The 17,166-nt window shown below is 37.9% G+C and overlaps 1 protein-coding gene across 2 annotated transcripts in view; it reads left to right on the top strand.

The window, feature by feature from the left end:
• Positions 1–16,572, top strand: part of LOC131038569 (anaphase-promoting complex subunit 10) — a 99,567-nt gene extending 82,995 nt beyond the window's left edge. For both annotated transcript variants that reach the window (XM_057971056.2, XM_057971055.2), the window contains 3 exons: positions 8,138–8,208; positions 15,950–16,054; positions 16,211–16,572. In XM_057971056.2, coding sequence (XP_057827039.1) covers positions 8,138–8,208; positions 15,950–16,054; positions 16,211–16,280 — 246 coding nt within the window. In that variant the 3' untranslated portion in view covers positions 16,281–16,572. The remainder of the gene's footprint in view (positions 1–8,137; positions 8,209–15,949; positions 16,055–16,210) is intronic.
• Positions 16,573–17,166: the final 594 nt, after the last annotated feature.

The raw sequence follows: 17,166 nt of genomic DNA, 5'->3' as shown, positions 1-17,166 counted from the left end.
GTTACTTGAGGTAACTAGACAGTTGGCAGCGTATGCAAAGGCATTCAGACACAGGCATGGAAATGGAGTTCCTGTTCCTATCATACTAGGAAATTCAGTTGAGGTATGTCCTAATGCTCTAGCCATGGATGATGCAGAAAGGGAGTTGGCCTTGTATTCATTTTCATTCTTTTCATTGAGAGAGAATTTTGATCCTTATGGACATATAGAGGAGACAGTTGGTAGAAAATACAAGCATGAATGTCAGGTAGAAGACTTTGTGATGAATCTCTCAGATGATCTTGAAGTGAAAAGAAAGATGCATTCCAGATTGCCTTTAGACTTTATCAGGAAATGCAAAATTTACAGAGTGGCCAACCAAGCTCAGGACAGTGGCAGACATCTCCAATCATCTTATGACCGAGAGAGCAAAGCAGTGAAGCTAGATTGGAATGAACCTGAAATTTTGGATCTAGATGCCTTGATGGCTCCAGTTTTGTCTTGTACTCGCAGATGGGTTGATGTGCAACATCAAAAGTTGAGAGAGCAGGGCATATCTATGACTTTTACTTTGGAGGAAAGGCCATCCGAAGGAGGAGCAAGTGTAAGTGAAGGTAATCCTAATCCCAGAAACACAAATGAAGGCAACCTTTGAAGCGTAAGTGAAGGCAACCCCCATCCTAGAGGCTCAAAGAGAAAGGAGAGACCTGAGAAAAGAGAATCCTCCAAGAAGAAGCAAGAAGCCAACAGAGATCGTTCATCCGGCACATCTTCTCGACAGGAGAAGAGGACACTTGAAATGGAGGAATCTATGGAATCAATGGTACAGAACGATAAACAGGAAGAAGGACAGGCACCTCAACGTTCATCAAGCCAATCTCTCCAAGTCAATGAGCTACATGAAGACAAGAACGATGACGAAGTGACATCTCCTCTCAGAGAAGAAGAAACATTGCCTAATGAGATACAGGTTAGAGAAACAAGATCTGCCATTCCAGATTGGTTAAAAGAGAGACGAACAAGGGTGATTGTGATCGAGGACGAGGATAATGTGATTGATTTAGAAAGCCTTGTTGGAAATTCTCAGGAAGTGACAGAAAGGAGGAAGGCTACTAAGATGTCCAAGATGATCAGAGATGAGACGGGATCCAGGAAATTGCAGATAGCTGCACCAGCAGTGGACAAGTATGAAGGTGAGATCCTCGCAGAGGAATATGATGTAGAGACGTTTGAGCTTGGTCCACCCACAGCCGAGCAGACGTTGGATGATGCCACTGATTCATTTGAGGCACTTAAGGACAAGCTTAGAGAAGAAATGGAAAAGAATAGGAAGCTTGAGCGAGAGGTCAGTGCTTGGAGAGGCTACTTTAGCCATCTCAATCAGCCTTTGAGGCGTTAGGATCCAGCGGTATCCCCTGCACAGGCACTTCCCCTTGAATCAGTTGGCGAGGCAGAGAGAGTCAGGAGTTTGGTTCAGCTTATGAGCTCTTGGATTGACAAATCCCATACAGTTGCTATTGAATTTGCAACAAGGATGATGCAGACCATTCACCGAGCTATTCAGGTTCTTGAGGTCATCCACAACCTAATGATAACTGTAGCTGCTTTTGCTCATACTAAGGATGTTATCATTCCTGTCCTGCAAGTAATCAGACAAACATCAAGGAAGGTCTTAGCACAAGAAAAGATAATGGGTGGAGGACCTCTTAGTTTACTCCAATGGTCAACTTTACTCCAGATGAAGGAAGTTCTTTTTGAGGACATCAGTAACAAATGCAATCAAGTTGAAGAGATTATCCATCCGATCCAGGACAAGGTGTTTGAAGTATGTACTATTCTTGGCAGGAGGATTGCAGTTGAGACAGATGTGGATTTGCAAGAATTAGAGGATAGAGTCAAGGTCATCTTTTGCAAAGACGAGAATGTTATTACAGATGAGCAACGGGATCAGATGTTTGCCACCATGCTCCTGATTGAGAAGATCAAAGAACTTGAACCTGGATGGGACACTGCTCTTCTCAAGGCTTTCGATCAGGTCATACACTTGGAGGAACGAATGAGGAATCTTCTCGAGATTCCAATTGCTGAGATCGAAGGAATCGTGTCTAGATTCATTGCATATGCTAAAAAGGAGCATTGGAAAGGGAATAAGATTGTAGAAGAAAGGTTGTTATAGATGATGTGGCACCTTAATTGTCATTGGTCTATGTTTCCTAGATTTTTGTGCCAAATTTAATATTTGGCTATGCATTTAATATTGTTCAATAAAAGGGGGGCTATTTGTAATAAACCCTAATTAGGGTTTAGGTGTCATAATCTTGGCCATTGATCTTCTTCTGATCTGGACCGTTCATTGTAATTGAGGATGCTATTTATACCCTCATTCATTTTCATTTTGAGGGATATAGATAGATAGATAGAGATATAGAATTAAGAGAGAGCAATAAGAAATAGTTAGAGTTTTTGAGAAGCAAGTTATTTTGTAGCAAGATTGAGCTTGGAAGAAGGAATTTCAAACAATTGTTGTTTATGATGGCTTTGAGATCAATAAAATATTGAAGTTATGGTGTTTTATTGCAATTCTTGTGGTTATCTTCATGGTTGTTTACTTTCTTAAATCATTCTCAGTCAAAGTAGTCTTTAAGTTTGAAGGACTAAGTGTTGGGCTTGATCTTTGGTGGGATTCGCATTCCAAACCACTAGCTTCTTGCTGATTGTAAGGACACCTTGTGTGGTCGATTGGAAATATTTGGATTGCATAAACCTTCATTCATTATTGAGTCATTGATATGTACCTTCATGGTAGTGCCTATGATTCTTGATGATTTGAAAATCATTATTCACCTTAGAAGATCGCATCAGTTTCAGTAAAGTTGTAATTCCTTGGCAATACTGAAGTTGGTAGAATCTTGCCAAGTCTAGCCTACATTGTGTTGTTCTTAGGATTAGATTAGAGTTTATCCCTTGCAAACCCTACCCCTTTTGATCTTTTTTGGAATTCATTAGTATTAGGAAATCTTGTTCCTGCATTTCGGATACGTAAGGCCCCTTGATGAAACAGCAATCACAACGACCACTGGTGCTTATCCACACGTAGAGACCCTACATAAAAGAACATTGGAGTCATCCTGATTGATCCTTTTTTTGCGACATCTTCAGCAATCAGAGACTTTATTCAAGAGAGGATAAGGTACCCTTGGGTATTTTATTCTGTGTATGATTGTGTACAAAATACACGTCAACAGGTAGTTAGTTTCGGGAAACCCTAATTAGGGTTTAGGACTTTCAATCTTGGCCCTTGATCACTGTTTGATCTCTGCCATTCATTTATTTTTGAGAAACTATATAAGGTTGCCTCCTCTCATTTGAAAAGTGTGAGGTTTTTGATGTATTGTTGCTTAAGGTCATTTCCAGATAATATATTGCATGTGCGCTGCTTTGGAATCTCAATTATTTGAATGATTTGCATGGTTTCAATTGCCTCAACACTTAGTTAAAATTAACTTAGATTTGCTTTCATTGTTGTTAATTCGAATGAAGGATTTGATAAGTGTCAATTGATGGTGTATCTCCGCTCATACTTTTCGTGTATGGATGATTTCCATCTCACCGTGCAAAGTTAGTCTGAGCCCATCCCCTGTGCATCCCAATATCTCGATCATAAGCACAACCCATTGAAGATTGCACCGGCCTTGTGTAGTTGTCCCTAGTGTGGCGAAGCAAGGTTTGGTTTCTCGAGAGCACCCAATTGATACTGTCTCCAGAATTCGTAGGATTAGATTAGCCTTCCTAAACCCTATCCCTTTTTCCCTTTCTTTGAAAGTCTAAATCCCAGAAAATTCCCCCCAAAAAAGAAGAGCCTAAAATTGCTAAATCCATCTAAGTCCAGTAGTTCAAGATGCTTGTCAAACGTAAGTCCCCCTTGAAATTTCAGCATACACTACCCAAGAAGCTATTCCACTAAAGTTGCTTGTTCGCACATATAGACCTTGGAATCAGTAGTGATTTTTCAGGAGATGATAGAATACCTTCGGGTATCCTATCCTAATGTTTGGTAGATGATAAAACAGACACCAACAGGTCCTCAACCTTATGAGAAATTCCACAAATACGAAAGAGTTGGCTCATCTAGGAATTACTTGATTTGCAACAAATTTTATCATGTAATCCTTGCTTCAGTCCAAGGCCGGATTGAAAGGCATGTTTGTAAGTGAGGAGTGGATGACATCATCATATGCAAAGACCACTGCAAGGATTGAGACGATTGATCGGGTTTTTGGTGAGCATAGCTTTTGGCAACCGGCCAAAGAGATTGTGCGGGTAGTTATCTATTATATTTTTGTTCTGATTTCCATTTCATATTCCTTATTTTTATTTACACTTTTTTATGTTAAACTTAAAACTTAAAGGTTAATGTTTTAACTTTCAACTTGTGATCATAGTTCATAGAGCCTCTTGTTGCTCTTCTACGAGTTGCTGATGGAGAGAAGCCTCCAATGGGCTACATTTATGAGGGCATGGATAGGGTGAAGGAGGCCATTGGAGCCATTTATTCAGGGAATCAGGCTAAGTATGGTCCCATATGGGAGGTCATTGATCGACGATGGTACAATCTGCTTCATAGGCCTAAACATGCAACTGCCTACTACCTTAATCCGACATTCCAATTTCGCCCAAATTTCAAGGCCGATGACGAGGTGTGGAGTGAGCTCTATGAAGTTGTAGAGCGAATGTCATCTGATTCATCAATTGGAGGCTTGGAGCACACATAGTCTGTGAGATAGAGATGTTTAGGAATGCACAAGGAGACTTTTTCTCATGAGACATAAGTAAAAATAACCGAACACAAATGATGTCAGGTAATCTATTCAAGGCATAGTTTAAAATTTAAATCATAAACTTTTCTATCTATGATTCTATTACCATTATTGTAAACTCAAAGATATAGAATAAAAATGATTTTTATTATTTTTCGTTTCAGATGCATGGTGGGAGATGTTTGGCAATAAGGTGTCAAATCTACAGAAGATTGCAGTTCGTATCTTGAGCCAGCCATGTAGTGCTTTAGGATGTGAGCACAATTGGAGCATGTTCAAGCATATTCACTCCAAAAAGCGCAATAGGTTGGCGATGCAAAGGTTGAATGATCTTGTGTATGTTCATTACAACCTTCACCTCCATCACAAACAGATCTTGGGCACTAACACATCTCCTATCACTTTAGAGGAGGTTGATCCACAAGCAAAGTGGAACACTGAGGTTGATGATCCCGTCTTCAGATTGAGGAGATTGTGTATTTGAACTTATGATAAAGCTCAAATACACAATCTCCATCAAAGAACTCTCAAGCAAAAAAAAAACGACGACACTTTATAATTAGTGCATATACAATGCATTTTTATAGTTTACAAACAAGGTCCACAAGTTGAAAGTATAGTTCTAAAGCAAAATGGAAACAAAATGTAAGCATCATTGTGAAGTGCAGAAAAAATGCTCCACTCTCAAAAAACAACACTCAAATAAACTTTGTATGTGCAAGGACAAAGCTCTAGAAGTTCCCAAAACAAAAAAATGCACTACAAACATTTCCCAAACCATAGTTGGAAGACTCGGACTCGGCTTGGACTCAGCAAGCTGATTTTTGACTCGAACTAGGACTCAACGCCCGGATTTGGCAAAAACTCGGCCAAGACTCAGCAAATTGAAAAACCCAAGCAAAGTGGAACACTGAGGTTGATGTAGAACCTGTAATCAAATTAGTTATCAAAAGATAAACATATAATCTAACAAGCTACAAATAGAACCCTATTCATCATCCTATAAATACGTGTGGGTTTCCTTTGAGGCTTTACCCAATGACTCATCCATGCTATGAAGCCAACGGGAGATCATACAAGGTGCCTTGAGCCTATCCATCAAGTTCAGGGGCTTGGAAGTACATCCGTCATTCGGCCTCCTGGCTTAACTCGAATGGACCATCCAGCCACTTGCTTTCCTTATATGCCCACATCTCCCTTCCATAATGGTATGGTAGATTGGATGCAGCTTTAAAGGAATCAATGTATTTATTTAATTATGCAGTGATTACAGTAAACAAGAATAATACCATATTTAAATATAAATATATATAACAGTAATCATGTATTATCCAAATAATATGCCTATTTCATATCTGTAGAAAACAGTAATAGTTCAACCTAATCAGAATGTCGCATATTATTATTCATACCAAAATACTCAGATCGATATATAGACTTTGTCTTAATTCGATACTGCTGAGACTGTGATTCTTGGCTTTTAACAACTGCTTATCTTTCTACTTCCATCAAGTGGAAACATATAGTGAGCTATCCAAATCCTATGATAATTCATTAAATTCATACCACAATATCTGGTAGATATGTACTGCTGTGTGATAAATATATAAATATATTAATTTCTGGGTCTACAATTCTTATTAGATCAATGCTTGTTTTTGAGAGATGTTGACCCTTAATAATGGTTGCAACCTTTCTTAATGATGATACCTCTGCATAACCAAACCTAATCGTTACCTTGTTAACTTAATGATGTTGTTTAATCACTATCAAGATCGCAGCTTTATAAAGAATAAGCTTGCTTCTTAATGAGACAACTTTGCTGCTCCTTAATCATTAATCAGATCTTACTCCTATATGCAATCACAGCCTTCTAGCATAATAAATTGCTGCCCCAATATATATATCATATACTGACATATTGATAATGTCACTCCTTATAAGGTCTTTGACTAAGGTTGCAGTGTTAATAATCCTATGCGTTGGTGCAGGGTTAGTTAATCTGATAGAATAGAGACAGTCTTGGTCCAACAGAATCTCAGAAAATTGTGAAGTCTTAAATAAGACAATTTTCTGTTCGTGGATGTACCTTATTCACTTAGGAATGGTGCGAATATTGGCGTCATTGCAGGGGCATGACATTTATTGTTTCCGGCTGTCAACAGATGCTGCAGATATCAATATCAGAATGATTCATTTTGTATGGTAACTTTTGTAATATTAGTAGCCATTTGAAACAATTTTTCTTTGGCTCAGCAACATTATTCCACAGCCTGTGAAAAGTATCCTGCCACTGTTTATTAGACAAGGAGAGTTTCTAAACATGGTTAAGATAAAGAATTAAAGAATCATTATTGCACATTGTTTTGTAAACCAATCTAGCATTAACATTTAGAATATTAGAATCATCAGCCCAAATATTTTTTTAAACATCTCATTATCCTTAATACATTTCCTGGGAAGATGCAGGTTATTACAAGAATTCCTAAGTATGGAGTAGGTACGCCAGTTAGAGGCAGCCCATGCTTTCAGCTGACCCTCACTAAGAATATTCTCAAAACATTCAATGCCTTTGGATGCCCAATTTTTGGCAGAGCACCCTTGAAGAAGGGCAAGAGGCTTTCTATTGTGGAAAAGATTCCACTAGATGGATCTTCCAAAGTGAATCAGGTTATTGCCAAAAAGCATGCCTTTATTATTGATACTGGATTTGACAAGCTCCCAAGCCTTCCAGATACTCTTGAATATCAAGGATCCTGCAGGGGTCACAGGGAAATGAACCCACTAACAGATCACAAAAAAGGAAGCAACCTCCAGGTCTTAGCATTTTTTGGGACAACCAGCTTAATGTTGTTCCTTATTAGTGTTTTCCAGGATCCATCTCCATCCAACACTTTAATTATCCATTTAACTGCTAGGGCTACTCCTTGAATCTTTAAAACTCTTAAGCCCATCCCCCCCCCACATTTTTATCAAGGCAGCACCAATCCCATTTAACTGAGTGCTGTTTATGTTTATCTTTGACCAAAGGAACTTCCTGATCTTCATTTGGATGTCATTTACTTGGTAGCTACTAAACAACCACACAGGAATAATGAATACTGTAAGATGATAAGATCTTTTGACACACTTGCAATCTACCAGCAAGTATCTTAAAATCTATTTAGAATTTGAAGTTCTTTTATTTCTCTGACTGTTGCAATTGGCAATCAACCAAATGATGCGAGATTTTTCATTAACATTTTGGCATTAATAATTCTTTTCTTTGTTTCTTCGTTTGGCTCAGGATATTCTTCATTTCATCTCAAATATATGGTAACCTTCTATATTGAAGCTTGCAGGAAATCAAATCAGTGGAACTAGTGGAGCCTACCGGTTGGACATATATATCATTGTGTCCAAGTGAATCTAGGTAAGTCATGATTATTTCTTACGATATTGGCTTTTCTATGTTGCCTATATTTTCCTCTCTTGATTTTGCTTTATATTAGGAAGTTGCTAAATACAAGAAAATTGATTTTAATGGAAAAATAAAATATTTTGTAGGCAATAGTTTCATTTTTTTCCTTACAAGGCATAAACCTTTTGTCTATCTCTCTTGGACATAAGGAGCTAATATATTCCATGATGGCTATCTAAATTTGTTTTGTCTGTTTCCTTGTGACACTTTAGTTTCTGACTCCAAATAATTCAAATGAAGATATGTTACAGATGAAATATATGTGTTTACTTTTGAGATTAGAAATTTTTGTTCTAGCCATGGTAATATGATGGAGAATTCATCTTCTGCTCTGTAAATTGTACGATTTAAATGGTTGGAGTATAAATGATGGATTAGTTGTGGGCAAAGTTGCATGGAGACAGATGCGGTATCGCATATGGATACGACCATTTTTTAAGACCGAATATGGATATGGCTGGATATGCCATTCATAAAAAACACATACACATATATTTAACACAATTTTCTAAGTTATTCAAGGAGATTTTCATTACTTCAAAAGCAATATAGACACATAATTGCTACACAAATAATGATATGTTGATTTAACATTTTACAATATGCAAAAATAGTAGAGTTGCATTGGAAGATAACCCAAAAAATGGGTCACTGAAATAGTTAACCCAAAAAATGGGTCACTGAAATAGAAAAACATTTCATTTGTCTTTCTCATTTGGTGTAGGTTTTGTCTATACCAATTTTAAAAAAAAAAGGCATGAATGAAGTTTTTTAAAATTAATTTTAGGAAGATTTGCATCAAGTTTAAAAAAAATCAAATCACATAGTATCTAGCATGGTTGGAAATCAAGGTTTTTTGGGCACTTGTGGGTATAGTATTCGACGTGTATCTGGGATGTATCAAATACATATCCATTTCAGATATGAGAACGGATACGGGGATATGCGTGCCCAGGGAGGGATAAAGGAGTTTTCGGCTACTTTGGTTGTGGGGTTATTAGAGCATTGAATATTAACACATTTTATTGAGGATTCATAGAGGGTAAAATATAGAGTATAATTTTTTTTGGTTTTTATGTAGTTCATTTCAGCCTTTCAAGGGCATCAAGCACCTTGTAGATATTCTAGTCACAGGCTCAGTAAAGAAGCAGTTCTCCCAAGGTGAGGAACCACACAGACACCCCAACTTATTTCTTCCCACAGTAATATCTGGATGGTTACCATTTGTCATTCCCAACTTAGACCTTGATGATAGTTCTATGTCACAGCCTGTTCTTATTCCAAGAAACACATTGTCCTTGGATGTTAGAAGAGCCAGGAGGAGTTCCTTGTGCCTGTATTTCCTAAGCCTTGTGCAGTGTGATCCTCTAGTTCTAGTTCAATTTCCGAAGGACATTATCAGACTTAGGATTTGTGCTTTCATTGCAGTCAAAATAGATGCCGACACCTCTGATTGAGACTTGGATACAGTTTGGCTGCTCATGACGTTGATAGATGTCAAAGATGTCATTTTGTCAATTATCATTGCAATGAATTTACCAAGAATTTTTATTGGCATGCACTTTGTTGATGTGTTTTTTAGGCACATGCGAACACAAAATAAAATACCCAAGAGTATCTTATCCTATCTTGAACAAAATCTCTCGGATGCTGAAGATTAGCTTAAGGATCATTCGAGAAGATTCCAAGGTTCATAAATGTAGGATCACTACGTGTGGATAAACTTTGTTGGTCGTTGTGATTGCTGTTTCATCTAGGGGCATTTATGGTTCGAAAAGATTTCATGAAGTGGTTTGCAGATGATATGCAATGAAGTTCTTTCCTAACACTATTGAATAATTAAAAAAAATGGCAAAAGATGGGGGTTTAGAGAAGTTCTAAACTATCCTAAGAATGGATGGATGAAGGATGACACAAGTGAAACTCAACTAGTTGTAGCATCGCCATACACAAACAACTGCACTAGAACTAGTGTAATCTTCTAAGGATGTTTGGGGATTTTCAAATCACTACTAATCATAGACACCATTAGTTGAATGCATATCAATGATTGAGCAATAATCGAACTTAAGCAATTTTAAGAGTTCCAGTTGACCACACAAGGCTTGCTTACAATCAGCAAGAAAGCTAGTGGCATGGATAACGAGCTTCACAATACGTCAAATATAACATGCCATCATTCAATCTCAATACTAAATCTAACATCAAAGATTGACTTGAGAAGATAAGGAACCATGCAATAGACTTCAAAGATTGAATAAAAACACCATAACTTCAATGTTTTATTGATCCAATAGCCAAACAACAACAGTTCTTCAAGTCTTTCTATTGCCACTATTCTAGCACTATTATTCTACTCTCTCTTCTATTCTTGTACTATTCTATTGCTATTGCTATTAACCATTACAAATAAAATGAGTGGAGTTTATATAAGACTCCCAAATACAATGAAGGGCCGAGATCGAATGAAGATCAAGGGCCAAGATCTTGCCACCTAAACCCTAATTAGGGTTTGATACAAATGAAAACCCTATCAAGATAATCATCATCATGAATCAACCAATGAGAAGATAGCATGTGCCAACACGAAAATCGAGGAAGCATCCTCCAATAGGAAAATGAAATGCCAAGTGGGATCATAACAAACTTTCTTCTAGAACTTTGTTCCCTTTCTCCTTTTCCTTTTTGGCATATTCAATGAATCTGGACGTCATACTTTCAACTTCAAAAATTGGAATCTCAGGTAGATTCTTCATTCGTTCTTCTAGGTGGATTACTTCATCAAAGGCTGCAAGAAGTGTTGTCTCCCATGCATGCTCAAGTTCTTTTGTCCTATCAATAAGGAACATAGTGGTATACATATGATCCAACTATTTTTTTGTGATTAGTCCACCTTCTCCTTGAAAGATGACTTTTATCCTGTCCTCCAATCCTTGAATGTCAACATTTGTTTCAATTTCTGCCTTTTTGTCAAAAATGAAGCACATCACCTCAATTACCTTGTCATGAATAGGATGGACGATATCTTCAACTTGATCACATCTGTTACTAATGTCTTCAAAAAGGAGTTTCTTCATTTGAAGCAAAGTTGACCACTGTAACAGATTAGGAGTTGATTCCTTTCTAATTACCCCCTCTTGTGCTAGTATCTGTCTAGGTGTCTTCCTTGTTGCTTGCAATATTGGGATGGTGACATCTTTAGTATGAGTCAAGTCATCAACTGTTACCATGAGGTTATGAACTATCTCAAGAACACGAATGGCTCTACCAAGTATTTTCATCACATTTCTCACAAACTCATTAGCCATTGTGAAAGATTTATTGATCCATGCATCCAAGAGTTGTGCTGAGTTTTTTATCTTTTCCATATGATTCACCGACTCATAAGGAAGCATTGGTGGAGGTGTGATAACCAGATCTTGTTGCCTTAATGGTTCCTTGAACAGATGGAAATAGCTTCTCCATGCATTTATCACCTTCTCAAACTTTTGTTCTTCTCTATTTCAGCCTTTAGCTTCCCATTGATTGCCTTCACTGAATCGGTTGCTTTATCCATGGCTTGCTCAAAAGTAAGTGGACCTAAGTCAAATGTCTCCAAATCATCTTCATCTGCCGTATTCTCATCCTCATACTTATCTACTACGGGAATGGCAATCTGTATCTTCCTACAGCCTGTATCGTCTCTTATTACTTTAAACATCTTTGAAGCTTTTTTCTTTTCAATGACTTCTTGAGGTCCATTTAAAAGACTCTCCAAATCAAATGCTTGTTCTTCTTCTTCCATTATTACCTCCTTGGCAAGGCTTTCTTTGAGCTAGTCGAGGATAGAAGATCTTCCTTCTTTTACTAGCACTTCTTCAGGCAATGGCACATTTCTGGGAGGGGAAGTTGCTTCATTATTATCTCCCTGTTCCTCATCATCACAAATCTGGATATGAAGGGCTGGGTTTGATGATTCTTGTGGCATTTTTCCTTTATCTTGTCTATCATTCCTGTCATTTTGTATTGTAGACTCCATTGATACATCCACCTCATGGACCATGCTTTCATCTATCCTTTGATCCTTGCCTTGATTTATTTCTCTCTCATGCCTAGAAGAAGCGCTAGGAGGCTGATCAGAATTTGTCTTTTGCTTCTTCTTGGATGCCTCTTTCTTTCCTTGTTCATTCTTCCTCTTTGATCCTTTAGAATGAGAAGTGCTCTCACTTACACTTGCCCTTTCTTCTTATTCTGTCCTTGTCTCCAAATTGAATGTCATTGTTACATCTTGCTCCTTCAATTTTTGATGCTGGATATCTACCCATCTGTTGGTGCAAGTTAAGACTTGATTCATCAATTCCCTCAAATCTATGACTTCTTTTTCATCCCAATTAATCTTTATTCCTTTATCTTCCATCTCATAGGTAGATTGGATATATCTACCACTATCTTGTGCTTGATCGGCCACTCTATAAACTTTGCATTTCCTGACGAGATCAAGAGGCAACCAGGAGTGCATCTTCTTCTTTATCTCCAAGTCATCTTGAGCGTTCATCCAAAAGTCTTCTACTTGAAACACATGTTTATGCTTTCTTCCAGCCATTTCTTCTACATTACCATAGGGATCAAAGTTATCTCTAGAAGCAAATGGTGTAAATGAATAGAGAGATAACTCTTGCTTGGCACTTTCAGCTACTTGAAGGGAAGGACAAACTTCTATTGAATTTCCAAGTGAAATGGAATTAGTGATGACACCTCCATGCTTGTACCTTAATTACTTGGTACATGATAACAATTGTCTTGCCACCTCAAGTAGTACTATCCTGTTTGTTGGATAACGTGGCAACATATAAGGAGGAGAAGGACATCCTTGGATCCTTATGTATGTGAATTTGGGAAATTGAATGAACCATGCACCATATTGTTTGACAAGTGCTTGTGCCTCCGGAGACAATCTCTGATGGATTCCACCTTGTAGAGTCCTAGTGATGTGCATTGTGAAAGTATCATTGACTGTTCTATAGTGTTGCTTAGGTGGGTGATGCAATATTTTATAGGAATCACAAACCCTTATCTCACTGGGCCTCCTTCCGACTCCGCCTCTATGTGGTAGTCCCGCATATTCATAATTCCTTGCTAGAGAATATATGACATATGAGCTTATGTGGAATGACTTGGTGGGAACTAACCTTCTCAGTTGTACATCTAGGCTATTACTAATGATTCTTGCCCAATTGATCATTCCTTTCCCTTGGATGATTATTTTTATGAAGAAGAACATCCATTTATCAAAACAAAAGGCTTGAGAAGAACCTATAACTCGGCTAAGCATGGTGATCAAATCCATGAATTCTTCTTTGAAGTCCATTCAATGTGGTCCATTAGGTATCTCTTATTCAGGTGAGGTCTACTCTTTTGCAACCAATCCCTATTGATGACTGCTAGGCATGCGTTAGGATCATCTTCATAAATTGATTTAGCTCCTTCCAAGCTTCTATAGATCATGTCCCTTTGTTTTGGTAGGTGGAAAGATTCACTTATAGCTGTTTTTGATAGGTAAGCAAGAACGGTTCCATCCTCGGCCACAATTGTCCTTGAGTGTGAATCATAGTGTTTGGCACACTCAATCATTAGTTCATGACATCTAACTGTAGGAGGGAAGCTGGCTGCCTTGATGATGCCCCTTTCTATTATCCTCTTGGCTATAGGTGATGGTTTGCCAATATATGGTGCCTCACGAAACTTCATCACATTGAAGTTCCCAAGGTTTGTATCTCCAATGTTGCTCCACCGGGATGTGATTTTAGTCTCCAAGTCATCGTTCTTTTGATCTTCTTTGATGAGAGCCTGTTGGGAGGTCGATCCACTTGCCTTGGGCGCTGCCATCATTCACCTATTAAAGATGTTCAAGTTAGGATCTTGACAAGGTTATGAAAATTATTGATTTTAGGCTTGCAAAACCTTAGAAATGTAGGTGAAATACTGATTTAAACCAGTCCTACACTCAAATGATTCTAATCGAATGCCTAATAAGACTGATCTAACTCTTCACATGCATCCTAACTTGAATGAATTATGATTTTCTGTTTTTAATCAGACCTGATTTTTTGATCTTAAATGCAGTCCTTACCTCTGATTTTGATGATTTCCTTTCAATCAAAGGACTGATACTGATTAATGAATTCACTGTTTGGAATGCGATTCTAACATCTAAAGGCAAATCTGGGTTGTTTCAAGATGAATTCGCTATCTGATAGGCTTCTTTGCTAAGCAAATTCGCTGCTTCTTGATGCTTAATGATGAATTCGCCTGCTTCAAAAGATCAGACCTGCATCTCTAATGATGAAATTTGCCCTTTATGCTGATGAAATTCGCTATTGCTTGATGAGGTTTGCCAATATTCTGATGGAGTTCGCTGACCTGCTGCTGATGGAGAAAGGAAAATGTTTTGAATTGATGATTATAATGATTAATTTACCTTCCTTATATATGCGCTTAGGGTAAAGGATGTGTCTCTTGGATATAAGGCCGACTTGTTTTGACAAAAACAAAATAATAAATTGTCTTCCTTAATGCTGGCCGACTTAACACATTAGAGCTCTCCCTTTTAGAAATTCGAAATTTAAATGGAATTTTGGTGCCAAAAATGCTTGCCTTTGATGAATTCGCTCTTGGACCTTTGGGAGGTACAAAAAAATCACTCTTGGACCTTAGCAAGGTACATGACTTGGAGATGAAATTCGCTCTAGGACCTTAGCAAGGACATGACTTGGAGATGAAATTTGCTCTAGGACCTTAGCAAGGACATGACTTGGAGGTGAAATTCACTCTAGGACCTTAGCAAGGTATATGAAAAAATTCGTTCTAGGACCTTAGCAAGGACATGACTTGGAGATGAAATTCGCTCTCTGTCCTTTTGCAAGGTACATAAAAAAATTCGCTCTGGATCCTTCGGAAGGTATATGACTTCAAAATCTTCTTTCACTTGGTTGGTTTTGACCTAAAGTTTTTCCAATCTTTCCACATGAAAGCATCATCAATTTGACCATTAAGAACATCTATGGAGGAAATTCGCTCAGGGACCTTTGGAAGGTACATGCCCTTGGTGAAATTTTCGCTCTAGGACCTCAGCAAGGTACATGATCTCAAAAAGTAGCTCTGGGACCTTCGGAAGGTACGCAACTTGGTGAAAGAATTTCGCTCTTGATCCTTTGGAAGGCACATCAAAAATTCACTCTAAGACCTGAGCAAGGTACGGGGTCAAGGTACTTAGGCAAATTTCGCTCCAATGAGGGAGCAACGTGCACGGTCTTAATGAAAATTTTGCTCTCAAGTTGGGGCAAGGTACACAACCTTATGAATGACTCTTCACTTAGCTCTTTCACCTGGCTTTGCTTTGTTTGTTCAATCCTCAAGTCCTTCATCTACGAATCATTCTTGCAACACTTGATGACCTAGTCCACTCCATTCACTAGAAAAGAGCATAGAGAGACCACTCCTAGAGAAGGCAAAATCCTAAGAAAAAAGGGGGGTCCCCATCTTGATGGGGTGATGTGTGATGTGGTCACAACACACTTTAGTTTACTTATCAATTAATCTTGAAAATGGTTTTTACCTGTGATGGTGATCTTGTTTAATTAAACACATATTTTGATATACTGTAGTTTTCCATTCTTCTTAGACTTACAGATTTTCCCTTGTTAATGCTTTTCAGGGAAGTATTTGTGCAAACTTTTATGCTGCAGCTTGCTGTATTATCTAATCATCAAAATGGACGAGATACCCATATTCGTCAAGTAAAGGTTTATGGTCCCTATCCGTAAGTATTTCCTGTTGCCTTAATATTTTGAAAGACTGTTTTAGTCCATTTTAGTATGCAATGATAGCACTTTTTCTTTAGTATTTATATCCTTTGCTAGTGAAACATAAACATTTTCATCATTTCTCATCATGTATCTGTCTTGTGCTGAAATAGAAATCCAGTTCCTCTCCAGGAGTTCCAGTTTAATTCGCTTGAGTTTACAATGTATTCAAACCTCAGATGACAAGTGGCACTACATGTTCAGAACCTTACCATTTTGTTTATTGAGCACAAAGCTGTGTGTGTAATATCCATACATTTATTAAATATTTGAAAAGATCAAAATAGCACTTAATGATTGAACTGTGGGTGTATTTTAGTATGTTTCTTTTGTGCCTCGGGGACTATTAGTACATTGATACTGCACTCCTGTTTTTCCTGTACATCTCTATTTCTGTCTTGTGCTGTTCTATGATGAATAAGCTTGGATTTCTTATGCTTGAAAAATGGAAAATCATTGTGCCGTCTTTGCAATCCATATTTTGTTGAAGACTCAGGGACTCCGAGTCTGTGTGCTACATTATAAATAGTTGTATGGGCAAGAATTGTCTGGACAGTGGAATGTAGAACTGTTTCCACAGACACAGTTGCATGTCACACTGCAATCTTGTGGATTAGAAAATAACTGGTGCAGATGGAGCTAGCTGCAGGTGTGGGTGTAGACGTAAGTGCTACTATAGTAGTTGGTGTCAGCAATAGGGGGCATGTGTCTTCTATCTGAATGTGTATATAAATTTTATGAATGTTGAATATCAAGAATTTTAGTGTATTAGACATCTTACACATGCACTTTGGGATTTTCTGAATCCTAGCACATAATTGCTCCCTTTTATTTATTTTGAAAATAGAGTATTGGGGTTCTATATACAGGGCTCCAACAGAGCAGCGCAGCAAAGATAGAACATATGAGAAACTAAAACTGCTTGAACAACCTAGGAAGATGGCATAGCAGTGTAGAAACACCATGGCATTAAGTATAAACTCCATACCATTCCTACCTAACAGAAGACTACTACAACGTAATAGCCACATCAAAAGGCATTCTAAAACACTAACAAAACAGTAACTGG

The sequence above is a fragment of the Cryptomeria japonica genome, chromosome 10 (assembly GCF_030272615.1).
Source record: "Cryptomeria japonica chromosome 10, Sugi_1.0, whole genome shotgun sequence".
Lineage (NCBI taxonomy): Eukaryota > Viridiplantae > Streptophyta > Pinopsida > Cupressales > Cupressaceae > Cryptomeria > Cryptomeria japonica.
This window is presented reverse-complemented; position numbering and strand designations above follow the sequence as displayed.